Below are 19,835 nucleotides of genomic sequence, written 5' to 3'. Positions count from 1 at the left end.
GAGCAGTGAGTCTCACACAGAGAGCAGTGAGTCTCTCACACAGACACGGAGAGCAGTGAGTCTCTCACACAGACACGGAGAGCAGTGAGTCTCTCATACACAGACACGGAGAGCAGTGAGTCTCTCTCACAGACATGGAAAGCAGTGAGTCTCTCACGCAGACACGGAGAGCAGTGAGTCTCTCACGCAGACACGGAGAGCAGTGAGTCTCACGCAGACACAGAGAGCAGTGAGTCTCTCACGCAGACACGGAGAGCAGTGAGTCTCTCACGCAGACACGGAGAGCAGCGAATCTCTCACGCAGACACGTAGAGCAGCACGGAGAGCAGCGAGTCTCTCACACAGACACGGAGAGCAGAGAGTCTCTCACGCAGACACGGAGAGCAGCGAGTCTCTCACACAGACACGGAGAGCAGCGAGTCTCTCACACAGACACGGAGAGCAGTGATCTCACACAGACACGGAGAGCAGCGAGTCTCTCACACAGACACGGAGAGCAGTGAGTCTCTCACACAGACACGTGAAGCAGTGAGTCTCTCACAGAGACACGGAGAGCAGTGAGTCTCTCACACAGACACGGAGAGCAGTGAGTCTCTCATACACAGACACGGAGAGCAGTGAGTCTCTCTCACAGACACGGAAAGCAGTGAGTCTCTCACACAGACACGGAGAGCAGTGAGTCTCTCAGACAGACACGGAGAGCAGTGAGTCTCTCCCAGAGACACGGAGAGCAGTGAGTCTCTCACACAGACACAGAGAGCAGGGAGTCTCTCACGCAGACACGGAGAGCAGGGAGTCTCTCACACAGACACGGAGAGCAGTGAGTCTCTCCCAGAGACACGGAGAGCAGTGAGTCTCTCACACAGACACAGAGAGCAGGGAGTCTCTCACGCAGACACGGAGAGCAGGGAGTCTCTCACACAGACACGGAGAGCAGTGGGTCTCTCACGCAGACACGGAGAGCAGTGAGTCTCTCACACAGACACGGACAGCAGTGAGTCTCTCACAGAGACACGGAGAGCAGTGAGTCTCTCACGCAGACACAGAGAGCAGTGAGTCTCTCATGCAGACACAGAGAGCAGTGAGTCTCTCACGCAGACCAGGAGAGCAGTGAGTCTCACACAGAGAGCAGTTAGTCTCTCACACAGACACGGAGAGCAGGGAGTCTCTCTCACAGACACGGAGAGCAGCGAGTCTCTCACACAGACACGGAGAGCAGTGAGTCTCTCTCACAGACACAGAGAGAAGTGAGTCTCTCACACAGACACGGAGAGCAGTGAGTCTCTCACACAGACACATAGAGCAGTGAGTCTCTCACACAGACACATAGAGCAGTGAGTCTCTCACACAGACACATAGAGCAGTGAGTCTCTCACACAGACACGGAGAGCAGTGAGTCTCTCACACAGACACGGAGAGCAGTGAGACTCTCACACAGGCACGGAGAGCAGTGAGTCTCTCACACAGACACAGAGAGCTGTGAGTCTCTCACACAGACACGGAGTGCAGTGAGTCTCTCACACAGGCACGGAGAGCAGTGAGTCTCTCACACAGGCACGGAGAGTAGTGAGTCTCTCACGCAGACACGGAGAGCAGCGAGCCTCTCACGCAGACACGGAGAGCAGTGAGTCTCTCACGCAGACACGGAGAGTAGTGAGTCTCTCACACAGACACGTAACACAGTGAGTCTCTCACACAGACACGGAGAGCAGTGAGTCTCTCACGCAGACACGGAGAGCAGTGAGTCTCTCACAGAGACACGGAGAGCAGTGAGTCTCTCACAGAGACTCGGAGAGCAGTGAGTCTCTCACACAGACACAGAGAGCAGTGAGTCTCTCACACAGACACAGAGAGCAGTGGGTTTCTCACACAGGCACGGAGAGCAGTGAGTCTCTCACACAGGCACGGAGAGCAGTGAGTCTCTCACACAGACACATAGAGCAGTAAGTCTCTCACACAGACACGGAGAGCAGTGAGTCTCTCACACAGACACGGATGTGAGAAAGTAGCCTCTTTCTAGCCTTGTTACCCCCACTTTTGGCCTGTTTGTGAGTGTATGTCAGGGTGTTTTCACTGTCTCACTGGGATCCTGCTAGCCAGGGCCCAGTGCTCATAGTGAAAACCCTATGTTTTCAGTATGTTTGTTATGTGTCACTGGGACCCTGCTAGTCAGGACCCCAGTGCTCATAAGTTTGTGACCTATAGGTATGTGTTCCCTGTGTGATGCCTAACTGTCTCACTGAGGCGCTGCTAACCAGAACCTCAGTGGTTATGCTCTCTCTTTCCAAATTGTCACTAACAGGCTAGTGACCAATTTTAACAATTTACATTGGCATACTGGAACACCCTTATAATTCCCTAGTATATGGTACTGAGGTACCCAGGGTATTGGGGTTCCAGGAGATCCCTGTGGGCTGCAGCATTTCTTTTGCCACCCATAGGGAGCTCTGACAATTCTTACACAGGCCTGCCACTGCAGCCTGAGTGAAATAACGTCCACGTTATTTCACAGCCATTTACCACTGCACTTAAGTAACTTATAAGTCACCTATATGTCTAACCTTTACCTGGTAAAGGTTGGGTGCTAAGTTACTTAGTGTGTGGGCACCCTGGCACTAGCCAAGGTGCCCCCACATGGTTCAGGGCCAATTCCCCAGACTTTGTGAGTGCGGGGACACCATTACACATGTGCACTACATATAGGTCACTACCTATGTGTAGCTTCACAATGGTAACTCCGAATATGGCCATGTAACATGTCTAAGATCATGGAATTGCCCCCTCTATGCCATCCTGGCATTGTTGGCACAATCCCATGATCCCACGGTTCTGTAGCACAGACCCTGGTACTGCCAAACTGCCTTTCCCGGGGTTTCACTGCAGCTGCTGCTGCTGCCAACCCCTCAGACAGGTTTCTGCCCTCCTGGGGTCCAGCCAGGCTTGGCCCAGGAAGGCAGAACAAAGGACTTCCTCAGAGAGAGGGTGTTACACCCTCTCCCTTTGGAAAATGGTGTTAGGGCTGGGGAGGAGTAGCCTCCCCCAGCCTCTGGAAATGCTTTCATGGGCACAGATGGTGCCCATTTCTGCATAAGCCAGTCTACACCGGTTCAGGGACCCCTCAGCCCTGCTCTGGCGCGAAACTGGACAAAGGAAAGGGGAGTGACCACTCCCCTGACCTGCACCTCCCCTGGGAGGTGCCCAGAGCTCCTCCAGTGTGCTCCAGACCTCTGCCATCTTGGAAACAGAGGTGCTGCTGGCACACTGGACTGCTCTGAGTGGCCAGGGCCAGCAGGTGACGTCAGAGACTCCTTCTGATTGGCTCCTTCAGGTGTTGCTAATCTATCTTCTCTCCTAAGTAGCCAAACCCTCTTTTCTGGCTATTTAGGGTCTCTGTCTTTGGGAATTCCTTAGATAACGAATGCAAGAGCTCATCAGAGTTCCTCTGCATCTCTCTCTTCACCTTCTGCCAAGGAATCGACTGCTGACCGCGCTGGAAGCCTGCAAAACTGCAACAAAGTAGCGAAGACGACTACTGCAACTCTGTAACGCTGATCCTGCCGCCTTCTCGACTGCTTTCCTGGTGGTGCATGCTGTGGGGGTAGTCTGCCTCCTCTCTGCACTAGAAGCTCTGAAGAAATCTCCCGTGGGCCGACGGAATCGTCCCCTTGCAACCACAGGCACCAAAGAACTGCATCACTGGTACCCTGGGTCTCCTCTCAGCATGACGAGCGAGGTCCCTTGAATCCAGCAACTCTGTCCAAGTGACTCCCACAGTCCAGTGACTCTTCAGTCCAAGTTTGATGGAGGTAAGTCCTTGCCTCCCCACGCCAGACTGCATTGCTGGGAACCGTGACTTTTGCAGCTACTCCGGCCTCTGTGAACTTCCGGCGGAAATCCTTCATGCACAGCCAAGCCTGGGTCCACGGCACTCTAACCTGCATTGTACGATTTTCTAAGTTGTCCTCCGGCGACGTGTGACTCCTTTGTGCAACTTCGGGTGAGCACCGTTTCACTCCTCTTTGTAGTGCCTGTTCCGGCACTTCTGCGGGTGCTGCCTGCTTCTGAGAGGGCTCCTTGTCTTGCTGGGCGCCGCCTCTGTCCCCTGACGCAATTGGCGACATCCTGGTCGCACCTGGTCCACAGCAGCATCCAAAAACCCTAACTGCACGACTTGCAGCTAGCAAGGCTTGTTTGCGGTCTTTCTTCAGGAAAACACTTTTGCATGACTCTCCACAGCGTGGGGCATCCATCCTCCAAAGGGTAAATTTCTCTAGCCCTTGTCGTTCCCACAGAATCTTCAGCTTCTACTGTCCAGAAGCAGCTTCTTTGCATCCACAGATGGCATTTCCTGGGCATCTGCCCATCTCCGACTTCCTTGTGACTTTTGGACTTGGTCCCCTTGTTCCACAGGTACCCTCGTTTGGAAATCCATCGTTGTTGCATTGCTGATTTGTGTCTTTCCTGCAGAATTCCCCTATCACGACTTCTGTGCTCTTTGGGGAACTTTAGTGCACTTTGCACTCACTTTTCAGGGTCTTGGGGTGGGCTATTTTTCTAACCCTAACTGTTTCCTTACAGTCCCAGCGACCCTCTACAAGGTCACATAGGTTTGGGGTCCATTCGTGGTTCGCATTCCACTTTTGGAGTATATGGTTTGTTTTGCCCCTATCCCTATGTGTCCCCATTGCATCCTATTGTAACTATACATTGTTTGCACTGTTTTCTAAGACTATACTGCATATTTTTGGTATTGTGTACATATATCTTGTGTATATTTCCTATCCTCTCACTGAGGGTACACTCTGAGATACTTTGGCATATTGTCATAAAAATAAAGTACCTTTATTTTTAGTATATCGGTGTATTGTGTCTTCTTATGATATTGTGCATATGACACTAGTGGTACTGTAGGAGCTTCACTCGTCTCCTAGTTCAGCCTAAGCTGCTCTGCTAAGCTACCATTATCTATCAGCCTATGCTGCTAGACACCCTATACACTAATAAGGGATAACTGGGCCTGGTGCAAGGTGTAAGTACCCCTTGGTACTCACTACAAGCCACTCCAGCCTCCTACAACGGAGAGCAGTGAGTCTCTCACGCAGGCACGGAGATCAGTGAGTCTCTCACACAGACACAGAGAGCAGTGAGTCTCTCACACAGACACGGAGAGCAGTGAGTCTCTCATACAGACACATAGAGCAGAGAGTCTCTCACAAAGACAGACAGAGCAGTGAGTCTCTCACACAGACACAGAGAGCAGTGAGTCTCTCACACAGACACGGAGAGCAGTGAGTCTCTCACACAGGCACGGAGAGCAGTGAGTCTCTAACGCAGACACGGAGAGCAGCGAGTCTCTCACGCAGACACGGAGAGCAGCGAGTCTCTCACGTAGACACAGAGAGCAGTGAGTCTCTCACGCAGACACGGAGAGTAGTGAGTCTCTCACGCAGACACGTAACGCAGTGAGTCTCTCACGCAGAAAGGAGAGCAGTGAGTCTCTCACATAGACACGGAGAGCAGTGAGTCTCTCACGCAGACACGGAGAGCAGTGAGTCTCTCACAGAGACACGGAGAGCAGTGAGTCTCTCACAGAGACACGGAGAGCAGTGAGTCTCTCACACAGACACGGAGAGCAGCGAGTCTCTCACGCAGACACGGAGAGCAGCGAGTCTCACACGCAGACACGGAGAGCCATGAGTCTCTCACACAGACACGGAGAGCAGTGAGTCTCTCACACAGGCACGGAGAGCAGTGAGTCTCTCACACAGGCACGGAGAGCAGTGAGTTTCTCTCACAGACACGGAGAGCAGTGAGTTTCTCTCACAGACACGGAGAGCAGTGAGTCTCTCACACAGACACGGAGAGCAGTGAGTCTCTCTCACAGACATGGAGAGCAGTGAGTCTCTCACACAGACATGGAGAGCAGTGAGTCTCTCACACAGACACGGAGAGCAGTGAGTCTCTCACACAGTCATGGAGAGCAGTGAGTCTCTCTCACACAGACACGTAGAGCAGAGAGTCTTTCACACAGACACAGAGAGCAGCGAGTCTCTCACACAGACACAGAGAGCAGTGAGTCTCTCACACAGACACGGAGAGCAGTGAGTCTCTCACACAGACACGGAGAGCAGTGAGTCTCTCACACAGATACGCAGAGCAGTGAGTCTCTCACACAGACACGGAGAGCAGTGAGTCTCGCACACAGACACAGAGAGCAGTGAGTCTCTCACACAGACACGGAGAGCAGTGAGTCTCTCACACAGTCATGGAGAGCAGTGAGTCTCTCTCACACAGACACGGAGGGCAGTGAGTCGCTCACACAGACACGGAGAGCAGTGAGTCACTCACACAAACACGGAGGGCAGTGAGTCTCTCACACAGACACAGAGAGCAGTGAGTCTCTCACACTGACACGTAAAGCAGTGAGTCTCTTACACAGACACGTAAAGCAGTGAGCCTCTCACACAGAGAGGTGTAAGTCTCTCACACAGACACGTAAAGCAGTGAGTCTCTCTCACATAGTCATGGAGAGCAGTGAGTCTCTCACACTGACATGTAAAGCAGTGAGTCTCTTACACAGACACGTAAAGCAGTGAGCCTCTCACACAGACACGTAAAGCAGTGAGCCTCTCACACAGACACTAAAGCAGTGAGTCTCTTACACAGACACGTAAAGCAGTGAGCCTCTCACACAGACATGTAAAGCAGTGAGCCTCTCACACAGATACTGAAGCAGTGAGTCTCTCACACAGACCCGTAAAGCAGTGAGCCTCTCACACAGATACGTAAAGGAGTGAGCCTCTCACACTGAGAGGTGTAAGTCTCTCACACAGACGCGTAGAACAGTGAGTCTCTCTCACACAGACGCGTAGAACAGTGAGTCTCTCTCAAACAGTCATGGAGAGCAGTGAGTCTCTCACACAGACACGGAGAGCAGTGAGTCTCTCACGCAGACACGGAGAGCAGCGAGTCTCTCACGCAGACACGGAGAGCAGCGAGTCTCTCACGCAGACACAGAGAGCAGTGAGTCTCTCACGCAGACACGGAGAGTAGTGAGTCTCTCACGCAGACACGTAACGCAGTGAGTCTCTCACGCAGACACGGAGAGCAGTGAGTCTCTCACACAGACACGTAAAGCAGTGAGCCTCTCACACAGACACTAAAGCAGTGAGTCTCTTACACAGACACGTAAAGCAGTGAGCCTCTCACACAGACACTAAAGCAGTGAGTCTCTTACACAGACACGTAAAGCAGTGAGCCTCTCACACAGACATGTAAAGCAGTGAGCCTCTCACACAGATACTGAAGCAGTGAGTCTCTCACACAGACACATAAAGCAGTGAGCCTCTCACACAGATACGTAAAGCAGTGAGCCTCTCACACTGAGAGGTGTAAGTCTCTCACACAGACGCGTAGATCAGTGAGTCTCTCTCACACAGACGCGTAGAACAGTGAGTCTCTCTCAAACAGTCATGGAGAGCAGTGAGTCTCTCAAATAGTCCTAGCAGAAGTGCATCTCTCACACCAACAGGGCACGCCTGGAGTCTCTCATACAAAGCGGAGAAGCGGTCAGCCTCTCAAACGTGGAGAGCAGTAATTCTCTCACATACACAGAAGGATTAATGACACTTTCACAACTGGAAAGAAGCCGGGGTCTGCAGATTACACACAGACTCTTACATTGACTGGAGTTTATCAGGAACACAAAGACTATGCTCAGAATGCTCAGAAGTTGTGTCATCAGCTGCTTAAATTATGTAAAACACAAAAAGTCACTCTGGGGGCTTTGATAGACTCCTACTCTCAGGGAAGAGCATTCAGAACTAAATACAGGAATGATTAACATAACATAGCCCAGGAGAGAGCAAACCTCCCAGAAGTAGAGAAACTAAGCGCACAGACGAGCAGGGTGACATACACAAAAGAGAGCAGCATTCTGGGAGCTCTGGGAGGTGTCCATTGTTGGAAAGCATTGTACATACAAATCCCTCTAGTTCCCAGAGCTGGCCAGTAGTGGACACACCGTCAAGCATGCATCGCCTCACCTGTGCTTGAGCAGCAGGGCTCGCAGGACATTGGCCCGGTCCTCAGGTTTGATCTGGTCTGAGATCACCATGGTCTCCACCACAAGGTGAATGATCCCTTGCAGGGTGGTCTGCTCCAGGTCTAGAAGAACAGTGCCTGTGGATAGGAAGAAGGAGGGGCAGAAGCTTAAATAAAGGATGATGGAGAGAACAACATCCGACAAGAAGAACCAGGACCGGTTGTAAGCACAGTCGTTGTTCCCCTGGCCTCTAAGCAGCAAAGTGTACATCCACAAAACACACATTAGGCTCAACTTAGAAGCACGGGCATTGCCTAGAGCTATCATCTGCTGGGGGCTGGTGCATTAACTTCCTGTTACCCACACTGCTTCCTGTATCTGATGGACACTGCCCTGTAAGGCAAATCCTAGAATTCCTGATATGTCAGGCCTCTAAAGACAAGTGATTGTCACATGTCAGTCTTGTGGGCATGTGACTGACTCTGAGCAGCACTTCCCTGTCTACGGAAGGAGTGACAGGCCGCGCAGTGGCTCACGTCTAACTCATCGAGGAGGCTCCCCCCACCCCCAAGACTAAAGGCTTGATTTAGGTTTCAGTGGACAGATTACTGCGTCACAACAGTGATTTCAATCCTATGGGACATAATGGATTTAGATTTCGGAGGACGGGATGTCTGTCACCGTTGTGTCAGAGTAACTCATCTGCTGAAATCCAAATCAGGCCCATCGTGATGAAAGCCATAATCCTGTGGCCCAGAAGTCTCTCTGCTGCTCTAGAGTCTGCAATGCCTTCATCAGCACCAGCCCTTGTCACGGTCTTTTTAGGTAGGTATCACCTGTGTACCAGTGCCTGTCCCATGTGGGGCCTCAGGCAGTGTCATTCTCATACTGGCCAGTGGGTGTCACGCTCTGGTGTCTGCTTCCTTCAGAACTGTTGTAAAAGCCATACATTCAATGGCCTGCAGGTGTCACTGCAACACCACTGTCTAACTGCTCCCTTCATCGCATGTAAATACACCGTGCTGAGACAGGCCACTAGTGTCCCTATAGGACTGGTGCCTTTCAGTTCCAGGGTCTTAGCTCCAAAGGCCATACTTTGATAGCTCCCTAAGGGTCAGATGTAGAGTGTGAGTTTCAATAACTGCTGGAAAACTCCACATGCCGACATCCAGTTCATGCCCTAGCAAGGAGCCAGATGATATCAGATTTTCTACTTAGACTAATAAAAAATCCAAAAATTGTCCTTCTCCTACCTAAAAAAATGAAATGGCACCTGGCTTCTTACTGTGGAATAGGCACTCGTTTCTGAGCCCCAGGAAGGAACCGGATGCTGTTTTTAAGCACATAAACACTTATTTAGGCATTTATGTGCCCCAAAACAGCATGTCCACTATGCACTTCATCTGTACAGCACATGCAGGGAGGTGCGGCCTTCACTGCAGAACGGGGCACCGCTGATCGCGAGGCACGCAAGCGCAAAGATTGCCCCCTCCAGACCAGTCTGGAGGTTCATGCAGACACTCTAGGCATCAGCTGTTCACACATGGAATGAGGGAATGGGTCAGTTCTTGACCGTTGTCACCAGCTTGAAGGGAGGGCGCTATTGGTGGTAGATGTGGTGCCCATCACTGAGAGGTGCCCGTTCTCTCTAGCGATGGATTGATTTTTGACAGTCAGACAGTGTGAATAGAATGAAATAAAGGAGTTGTGTGACCTTCGGCTTATACTTAGTCATATGGATTCCTCCTGGGGAAGGCTGTGTCGCTCTCCACCTGCAAGCCTCAGGCCAGCGTTCACTCTACTCCCCAAAGTCTAGAAACAGCCTGGAGAGTAACCTGAACCCCTGATCGTCTGTGCCAAGGGGAGTTCAAAAATTCATTTTTCTGTCCAGTTGGGGACAGGCACCCTCCCTGGGAGTGACACCACCTTATTCACACTGAGAGGGGACCTGGGAGAGCAGGGTACCCCAGAGCCTGGGGACTCTGCAGACCTCTTTCCCAAGAGATTTGGTTGCAACACAATACAGTCTTGCCTCTACCCTCTACCATGGCGTTAGGCACTAACGTCTCATCAAATCCCTGTAAACTGAGTTTAAAGATCAGGGGTGCTCTTTAACAGTGATTCACCTGCAATAAAATGTGATCTTCAAAGATGCACCCTTCATCTTCAGCTACTGACAGGGGTTCTCCAATTACTCCTCGGTTTTCACAAAATCTCCCTCCTCCTGCTCTGGTTGTGTCCAGCCTCGAGTACTTCACCCGTTTATATACAGGCCTCTCTAATGGAACTTTTTCACAGCTCCAGAGAGTTCAGATCTATACAGAGGGCCTGTTTCAGGTTTGAAACAACAAAACCATATCCCACTACCCCGAAATCTCTTCACTCTAGCCTGGAGGACAGGGTCTGTTTCCAGCTGTAGATGAATGTATGTGAATGTCTCACTAAGGTCAGCTGTACTGAGTTTGTTGATATGTCCTTGGGTCATGCATCCTCCGGAAAGGACGGTGTTAGACAAATTCCTTTTCATGCCTGACCTCAGACTGATAGTGCCACCCACCCGGGATGGCTGTCCAACAACTTTGAGAATCAGCAATCTGACAATATTTTGTATCCTAGGCAATGTCAATACAGAGCCTCTGTATTTTAATATTAAGACACAACCTGGCACAACTACACAGTGGAAGCCTCATGAAGACAATGCAGGGGCTGTGAGCCTGGCTGAAGACATGTTCAAGCTCCATCTTACATCCCAGGTACCTGTCGGACTCACTCACCATGGGCAATGGTTTTCCGAAGCTCCAGCAGACTGCGGAAGGACAGTGAGGCCACATGAGGCTTGCCCCAGCGCGAGGTGTCTTCCTCCACATCTTCTTCAAACTTGATCCATCTCGCCGTCTCCCGCCATTGCATATCCTGGTTCTTATCATAGATCAGCTCGTTCAGCTCTACGAACACCTGGGGGAGAAAGCAGAGAGCATTGAGCACGTCTGAGGCTTCTACGCGACCTTCACACGCAAGTCCAACATCCTCCATCTCCGAAGCATCATCCTACCAGCCTCTGCAGCTAGCTCAACCATGCACCAACGTGAGCTTCTCCATGTGGCTTCCTGCTGTCTCTCTATAACTCCCACCACCCACTAACCAAGCCACCTCCACAGACACACCCAACAGAATTCATATCACTCCAAAGCATATATCAACTGCCACAGACCTAAACATTGTACTGGGTAGCATTTCTGATCCACTGTAGAAAAATTGTCATTTTCAATGTTTTGTGTTTTTGAAGAATCCTGCAGTTCTGTGGCGTTGACAGGTAATTGAGCAGGTACAGTGCAACATGAGGGCTCACTCTAGGGAGACTCAGCCTCAAAAAGGAGAATCAGCTGAATGGACAGTGGGACTCCAGGTGGCCTAAATAAGGAAGACAAGCTCCAGACCCCTTCCCTGGCATTTACCTTCATTCTTAGCACATCAGGAGGTGGAGAGAGGGCTGGTGATACTCACTTCTAGTGAATATTGCTTTATAGAGAACTGTTCAGCGTGTCCCCCCTTTCCTACAACCACAGAAGGTTTCCGTCTTTGTCAACACATGTGAATAAGTATGTCATGATAGGTAAGCCTATTTAAATATTGTATTTATGAACTTGCAAGGACAAAGTGCTCTGTCAGTGTTAGGATATCCAGTCTTAATCGTCATGACCTCACAGGACAGGATGGCTCCGTGAGCTGAATGCTTGCCACTGAGATGTGCAGTGACCTGAGGGTCCTGAGTGTCAATCCCATCAAACCTGGCACACCCTTCTAAAGTTTGTATAACAAACCTACCATACACAGTGTTTAGAAATGATAGAGGTGCACTAGAAAGTACATATATAAAACATATAAACCGTTTGTTATTAATATTAGGACACATTATTGCTGGTCAATGAGCTATTAGACACAAGGTTCATGCAGTCAGTAATCTGCATGCACTCCGTTTTTGTGCTTGAGGGGTAATATATATTCCATTTATTTTGCTTTTCACAATCCAAAAATCGAGTAGGACTGCTATTGCCACACTCACCCTCTGGGGCTCATGGAGATCTTCAAGAAAAGACTTTGAAACTGAAATTTAGTTTTTAAACAAAAACAAATCTCTTTCTAAAGTCAGAGATCCACTTATTTGAGCACACTTTCTGTACACTTCAACCCTCTCATACAGCACCTCTTTCAGTTCACTCACATACCCTCATCTGCTGGATTTTCTTTACACATAAACCTCTGTCGTGATTGGACTCTCGCTCCTAGTTGAGACTGCTGGTTTGGGGGTGGTAGCACTTTTGTCTGTAGGCGACTGAGTTACTCCTAGAATAAGTCACAACTGTTGGCCCAACCCTCCCAGCTCACAAGCAGCACCGCACCAAAAACCCAGACAGTGAAAGGTGATTTCTGGCAGCCTTTACACATGGACACTAGATTGTGACATCTCAGGGGAGTCGTGGTGGAACGGAGATTACCCTTTTCTCGCGTTAGCAATAAGTCTCAATCACACACAGGCAATAAAGGAGATGCAGGAACGTTTTCAATTGGTTTATTGAAAAGACTGCAATCTACGGAAAAATGCATGAGCTGCAATGATTAGGATAACAAAATACAAGAAGCATGATTATGAAGTTGTGAATACAACAACCCCCACTATCTTGCAATAAACATAAAATGTAAAATCCCTGCCAAAGAGAACCTGTTCTCTAACCTAATGAGAGCTAGGTGTGCTAAACCTAATCTGCCAGTATCATGTCCATGAGAAGCGCCCCCCAACTCTTCTTACCTTGGAATGAGGTCCCTAGGCCAGACTCTGTGGTGACACGAAGGCTGCTCTCTGCAGCAAGATGACGTGCAGCGTCCATGGCATCTGGAAGGAATTCCTCTGATAACCTTGTCTGTGTGAGATGTATTTACACAGATCATGTAGGACCCCTGATGCAGGTATGTTCCAAACCAATTCATAAGGAGGCAGGCTTGTGGTGGCAATTCCCAACAAGTGTACATTATGTTCCTGTCACACGTAATTGGGAAAGGGACATGATGTGAATACTTGCTGTAAGGAAATGCCTCCTTGGCATGGTTACCCCCTAACTTTTTGCCTTTGCTGATGCCAAGTTATGATTTGAAAGTGTGCTGGGACCCTGCTAACCAGCCCCCAGCACCAGTGTTCTGTCCCTAAACTGTACCTTTGTCTCCACAATTGGCACAACCCTGGCACTCAGGTAAGTCCCTTGTAACTGGTACCCGTGGTACCAAGGGCCCTGATGCCAGGGAAGGTCTCTAAGGGCTGCAGCATGTCTTATGCCACCCTAGGGACCCCTCACTCAACACATGCACACTGCCTCACAGTTTGTGTGTGCTGGTGGGGAGAAAATGACTAAGTCGACATGGCACTCCCCTCAGGGTGCCATGCCAACCTCACACTGCCTGTGGCATAGGTAAGTCACCCCTCTAACATGCCTTACAGCCCTAAGGGTAGGGTGCTCTATACCACAGGTGAGGGCATAGGTGCATGAGCAATATGTCCCTACAGTGTCTAAGCAAAACCTTAGACATTGTAAGTGCAGGGTAGCTAGAAGAGTATATGGTCTGGGAGTTTGTCAAACACAAACTCCACAGTTCCATAATGGCTACACTGAAAACTGGGAAGTTTGGTATCAAACTTCTCAGCACAATAAATGCCCACTGATGCCAGTGTGCAATTTATTGCAAATTACACCCAGAGGGCATCTTAGAGATGCCCCCTGAATACATACCCGACTTCTAGTGTAGGCTGACCAGTTCCAGCCAGCCTGCCACACACCAGACATGTTGCTGGCCACATGGGGAGAGTGCCTTTGTCACTCTGTGGCCAGGAACAAAGCCTGTACTGGGTGGAGGTGCGTCTCACCTCCCCCTGCAGGAACTGTAACACCTGGCAGGGAGCCTCAACGGCTCACCCCCTTTGTTACAGCGCCCCAGGGCATCCCAGCTAGTAGAGATGCCCGCCCCTCCAGCCACTACCCCCACTTTTGGCGGCAAGGCTGGAGGAGATAATGAGAAAAACAAGGAGGAGTCACCCACCAGTCAGGACAGGCCCTAAGGTGTCCTGAGCTGAGGTGACCCCTGCCTTGAGAAATCCTCCATCTTGAGTTTGGAGGATTCCCCCAATAGGATTAGGGATGTGCCACCCTCCCCACAGGGAGGAGGCACAAAGAGGGTGTAGCCACCCTCAAGGACAGTAGCCATTGGCTACTGCCCTCCCAGACCTAAACACACCCCTAAATTCAGTATTTAGGGGCTCCCCAGATCACAGGAAATCATATTCCTGCAGCCTGAAGAAAGAAGGACTGCTGACCTACAAGCCTGCAGAGAAGGAGGAAGATGACAACTGATTTGGCCCCAGCCTTACCGGCCTGTCTCCAACTTCGAAAACCTGCTGCTAGCGATGCATCCGACAAGGACCAGTGACCTCTGAAGCCTCAGAGGACTGCCATGGACAAAAGGACCAAGAAACTCCTGTGAACAGTGGCCCTGTTCAAAACCAGCTACTTCTTTGCAACAAAGAAGCAACTTTCAAAGACTGCACGTTTCCCGCCGGAAGCGTGAGACTTCACACTCTGCACCCGACGCTCGAGATCCAGAGAACAAACACCACAGGGAGGACTCCCCGGCGACTGCGAACCCGTGAGTAACCAGAGACGACCTCCCTGAGCCCCCACAGCGATGCCTGCAGAGAGAATCCAGAGGCTCCCCCTGACCGCGACTGCCTGTAACAAGGGACACGACGCCTGGAACCAACACTGCACCCGCAGCCCCCAGGAACTAAAGGAACCGAACTTCAATGCAGGAGTGACCCCCAGATGACCCTCTGTCTAGCCCAGGTAGTGGCTGTCCAGAGAGGCCCCCCGTGCCTGCCTGCACTGCTAGAGAGACCCCCGGGTCCCTCCATTGATTCCTACCTGAAACCCAATGCCTGCTTTGCTCACTGCACCCGGCCACCCCTGTGCCGCTGAGGGTGTACTTTGTGTGCCTTCTCGTGTCCCCCCCAGTGCTCTACAAAACCCCCCTGTTTTGCCCCTGAGGAAGCAGGTACTTACCTGCTGGCAGACTGGAACCGGAGCACTCCTGTTCCCCATAGGCGCCTATGTGTTTTGGGCACCTCTTTGACCTCTGCACCTGACAGGCCCTGAGCTGCTGGTGTGGTAACTTTGGGGTTGCCTTGAACCCCCAACGGTGCGCTGCCTATGCCCCAAACTTGAGACCTGTAAGTGTTTTACTTACCTCCAAAACTAACCTTAACTTACCTCCCCCAGGAACGGTTGATTTTTGCAGTGTCCACTTTGAAAATAGCTTATTGCCATTTTTACAAAGACTGTATGTGATATTGCTTTCATTCAAAGTTCCTAAAGTATCTAAGTGAAGTACCTTACATTTAAAATATTAACTGTAAATCTTGAACCTGTGGTTCTTAAAATAAACTCAGAAAAGATATGTTTCAATATAAAAACCTCTTGGCCTGGAGTAAGTCTTCGAGTGTGTGTTCCTCATTTATTGCCTGTGTGTGTACAACAAATGCTTAACACTACCCTCTGATAAGCCTACTGCTTGACCACACTACCACAAAATAGAGCATTAGAATTATCTACTTTTGCCACAATCCTACCTCTAAGGGGATCCCTTGGACTCTGTGCACACTATTTCTTACTTTGAAATAGTATATACAGAGCCAACTTCCTACACCTGCGTACATAATTTGATTATGATGCTGATAGTGACGTCTTCACAGAGCGGCACTAATAACGCAAATCAAAACATTTCTTGAGCTATAAACAATGGCAGCCATCTTAAAAGAAATAATAAACTAAATGGGCTAAAACAGAGCAGGCTGAGTAGGTTAAAAGTCAGTAGGTGACTGGGGCACAGGCATGCAAGCCAAAGGCTAAGCTAAACTTCTGAGTCCAAATAAAATGAACAGGATCCACTACACCTACTTATTCAAACCCTCTTTATAAACTTCCAGATCTTTCCATACAGCAATCAACACCTGCTCCGTCCACAAGCATGCCGTCAAACTCTGGCACCTACTCAGCTCATCTTGCCTGGACGTCGCCTTCCTCACCGAAACTTGGATGAACCCCTCCTCGGAACCCGACATCGCCATAGCCATCCCTGAAGGCTATAAGATCACCCGCAGAGACCGCACCAACAGACCGGGAGGAGGGATCGCCATAGTCCACAAGAACACCGTCAGAATCTCGACCAACACCGATGAGGCCTTTGACACCGCCGACATCAATCCCAACACCACCCTCAGAGGAACCCTCGTCTACAGGCCTCCCGGCCCCCGGCCACAGTTAAGTGACTCCAAAGCCGACTTAATCAGCACCCACGCCCTTGCCTCTACAGGCTACATCCTCCTCGGTGACCTGACATTTCACCTGGAGAACGCCAAAGACAGCAACTCCACCGCCTTAATCGACAACCTCGACAACCTCGCCAACCTCGCCAACCTCAGTCTCAAACAACTTGTCACAGCGCCCACCCAGTCCGCCGGCCACACGCTCGACCCGTCTTCTCCACCAGCAGTCGCATCACCTTCAGCCATACCACCGAAATCCACTGGACCGACCACTGCTGCGTCCACTTCACCTTCCAGAAACGCGCCACACACCACCACCCAGAACAGATCCCCCGCCACAGCTGGAACAAGATCACTGAAGACCAGCTGATCTCCACCCTCGCCCGTGCCCTGCCGACCATCACTACCAACCCCAACACAGCCACCCTCAACCTCAGACAATGGATAGACGACTGTGCCAACACCCTCGTCCCAATCAGGAAATCCTCCAACAACCGCACCAGCACTAAGGCCATCTGGTTCACCACCAACCTTCAGGCCTCCAAGCAGGAGTGCCGAACAATCGAGAAGAAGTGGGGCCACAAACAAACAGAGAGCAACCACACCACCCTCAAGACAGCCATCCGCAAGCACCACCGGCTAATCCGGACCACCAAGAGATCCTTCTACAAGGATCGCATCGACAACAACGCACACAACAGCAAAGAGCTCTTCAACATCGTCAAGGGACTAGCCAACACCAGGTCCTGCTCCATCGACCCCACCTCCCTCGCAAGACCTCTGCAACTCCCTCTCCACCTTCTTCCACCACAGGATCACAGACATCCACAACAGCTTCAACACCTCAACCCCCATGACCACCACAAATCCCAACACACCTAGCCACACCAACCTCCTGCTCTCCTGGACCCACATCAACGACGAGGACACCATCAAAACTATGAGCACCATCCACTCCGGATCACCCTCCGACCCCTACTCCCACCACGTTTTCAACAAAGCAAGCCCCATCATCACCCCCCAACTTGGTATGATCGTCAACAGTTCCTTCGAGACCGCCACCTTCCCGGAGAGTTGGAAGCACACTGAAGTCAACGCCCTAATAAAGAAACCCAAAGTGGACCCCGAAGATCTCAAGAACTACAGGCCCGTCTCCCTCCTCCCCTTCCCGGCGAAGGTCATCAAGAAGATCGTCAATGGCCAACTGACCGCTTCCTGGAAGACAACAACATGCTGGACACCTCTCAATCTGGATTCCGTAGGAACCACAGCACCGAGACCGCCCTCGTCGCCGCAACCGACGAAATCAGGACCATGCTCGGCAAAGGTGAAACTGCGGCCCTCATCCTCCTAGACCTCTCGGTTGCCTTCGACACCGTCTGTCACCACACCCTCTGCACACACCTCCATAATGCAGGGATCCGCCACAAAGCCCTGGACTTGATCACATCCTTCCTCTCCGGCAGAACCCAGAGTCCGCCTCCCTCCCTTCCTCTCTGAAGCCACCAAGGCCATCTGCGGCATTCCCCAAGGATCCTCACTCAAACCAACCCTTTTTAACATCTACATGGCACCGCTCACCAACATCGTCCGATCACACAACCTCAACATCATCTCCTATGCCGATGACACCCAGCTGATCCTCTCACTCACCAAGGACCCTGCCACCGCCAAAACCAACCTCCACAACGGAATAAAGGCCATCGCCAACTGGATGGAGAGGGGCCGCCTAAAACTGAACTCAGACAAGACAGAGATCCTCATCCTCAGCTCCAACCACTCCACATGGGATGACTCCTGGTTCCAGCTACCCTTGGAACCGCACCAAAACCCACCAACCACGCATGCAACTTAGGTTTCATCCTAGACTCAGCGCTCACTATGACCCAGCAAGTCAACGCCGTCTCATCTTCTTGCTTCAACACCCTCTGCATGCTCCGCAAGATCTTCAGATGGATCACCACCGAAACCAGAAGGATGGTCACCCATGCCTTCGTCAGCAGCAGACTGGACTACGGCAACGTGCTCTACGCGGGAACCACACCCAAGCTCCAGAAAAAATTGCAGCGCATACAGAACGCCTCCGCACGCCTCATCCTCGACATCCCACGCCGCAACCACATCTCAGCCCACCTGAGACACCTACACTGGCTCCCCGTCAACAAGAGGATCACCTTTAAACTCCTCATCCACGCTCACAAAGAACTCCACAACACTGGTCAATGAGCGAGTCATCTTCCACACTCCCAACCATCAACTCCTCTCCGCCAACCTCGCTCTCGCCACCGTCCCTCGCATCCACCGAACTACAGCCGGCAGCAGATCATTCTCCTACCTCACCACCAAGACCTGGAACTCCCTCCCCGTCCACCTACGACAGACCCAGAACCTGCTGACCTTCAGGAAAGGCCTCAAGACCTGGCTGTTCAAGCAGTAGCACTTCCACCCCCTCCTTTCAGCGCCTTGAGACCCTAGCAGGTGAGTAGCGCGTTGTACAAATGTTTGATTGATTGATTGATTGACCATTTTTTATACCCAGATCTCCTCATAGCACCCTCTCTTGTATTCTGAGATTCTTGCATCAATTTTTTCACTGCTCTCCTATTACCTGAAACAACCCTCTTTCCATACTGTGAGATCCACTCATACACTAGCTCTTTCCTACTCTCATATCCCCTCATACAACCCTCTTTCATACTGTGAGATCCACTCATACACTAGCTCTTTCCTACTCTCATATCCCCTCATACAACCCTCTTTCCATACTGTGAGATCCACTCATACACTACCTCTTTCCTACTCTCATATCCCCTCATACAACCCTCTTTCATACTGTGAGATCCACTCATACACTACCTCTTTCCTACTCTCATATCCCCTCATACAACCCTCTTTCATACTGTGAGATCCACTCATACACTAGCTCTTTCCGTACTCTTGTATCCCCTCATACAACCCTCTTTCCATACTGTGAGATCCACTCATACACTACCTCTTTCCTACTCTCATATCCCCTCATACAACCCTCTTTCATACTGTGAGATCCACTCATACACTAGCTCTTTCCGTACTCTTGTATCCCCTCATACAACCCTCTTTCCATACTGTGAGATCCACTCATACACTACCGCTTTCCGTACTCTCGTATCCCCTCATACAACCCTCTTTCTATACTATAAGACCTACTCAGATATGTCCTCTATCTATACTTTAGACAATCCCCTCATACAATCCTCTTGTTACAGTTTTAGACCTGCTCAGACACTTCCTTTTTCTATACTTCAGAGCTCCTCATACATCCCTCTTTCTGTGTTGAAAACCCATCCATAGACTCCCTCTTTCTATACTCTCAAATGCCCTCATACAGACTCCTGCTGCAGTCTAAGACCTGTCAGACACTTCCTCTTTCTTTACTTCACATCTGCT

General features: G+C 50.7%; 1 protein-coding gene across 1 annotated transcript in view; it reads right to left on the bottom strand.

Moving 5' to 3' along the window:
• Positions 1-19,835, bottom strand: part of SLC4A3 (solute carrier family 4 member 3) — a 706,827-nt gene that overhangs the window by 402,111 nt on the left and 284,881 nt on the right. The window contains exons 8-9 of the mRNA XM_069227213.1: positions 10,819-10,999; positions 8,046-8,181 (exon numbers count right to left, since the gene is read on the bottom strand). Of these exons, the coding sequence (XP_069083314.1) occupies positions 8,046-8,181; positions 10,819-10,999 (317 nt within the window). The remainder of the gene's footprint in view (positions 1-8,045; positions 8,182-10,818; positions 11,000-19,835) is intronic.

Source organism: Pleurodeles waltl, chromosome 3_2 (genome assembly GCF_031143425.1).
Source record: "Pleurodeles waltl isolate 20211129_DDA chromosome 3_2, aPleWal1.hap1.20221129, whole genome shotgun sequence".
Lineage (NCBI taxonomy): Eukaryota > Metazoa > Chordata > Amphibia > Caudata > Salamandridae > Pleurodeles > Pleurodeles waltl.
Note: the sequence above shows the minus strand (reverse complement) of the source record. Positions and strands in the feature narration are given on the sequence as shown.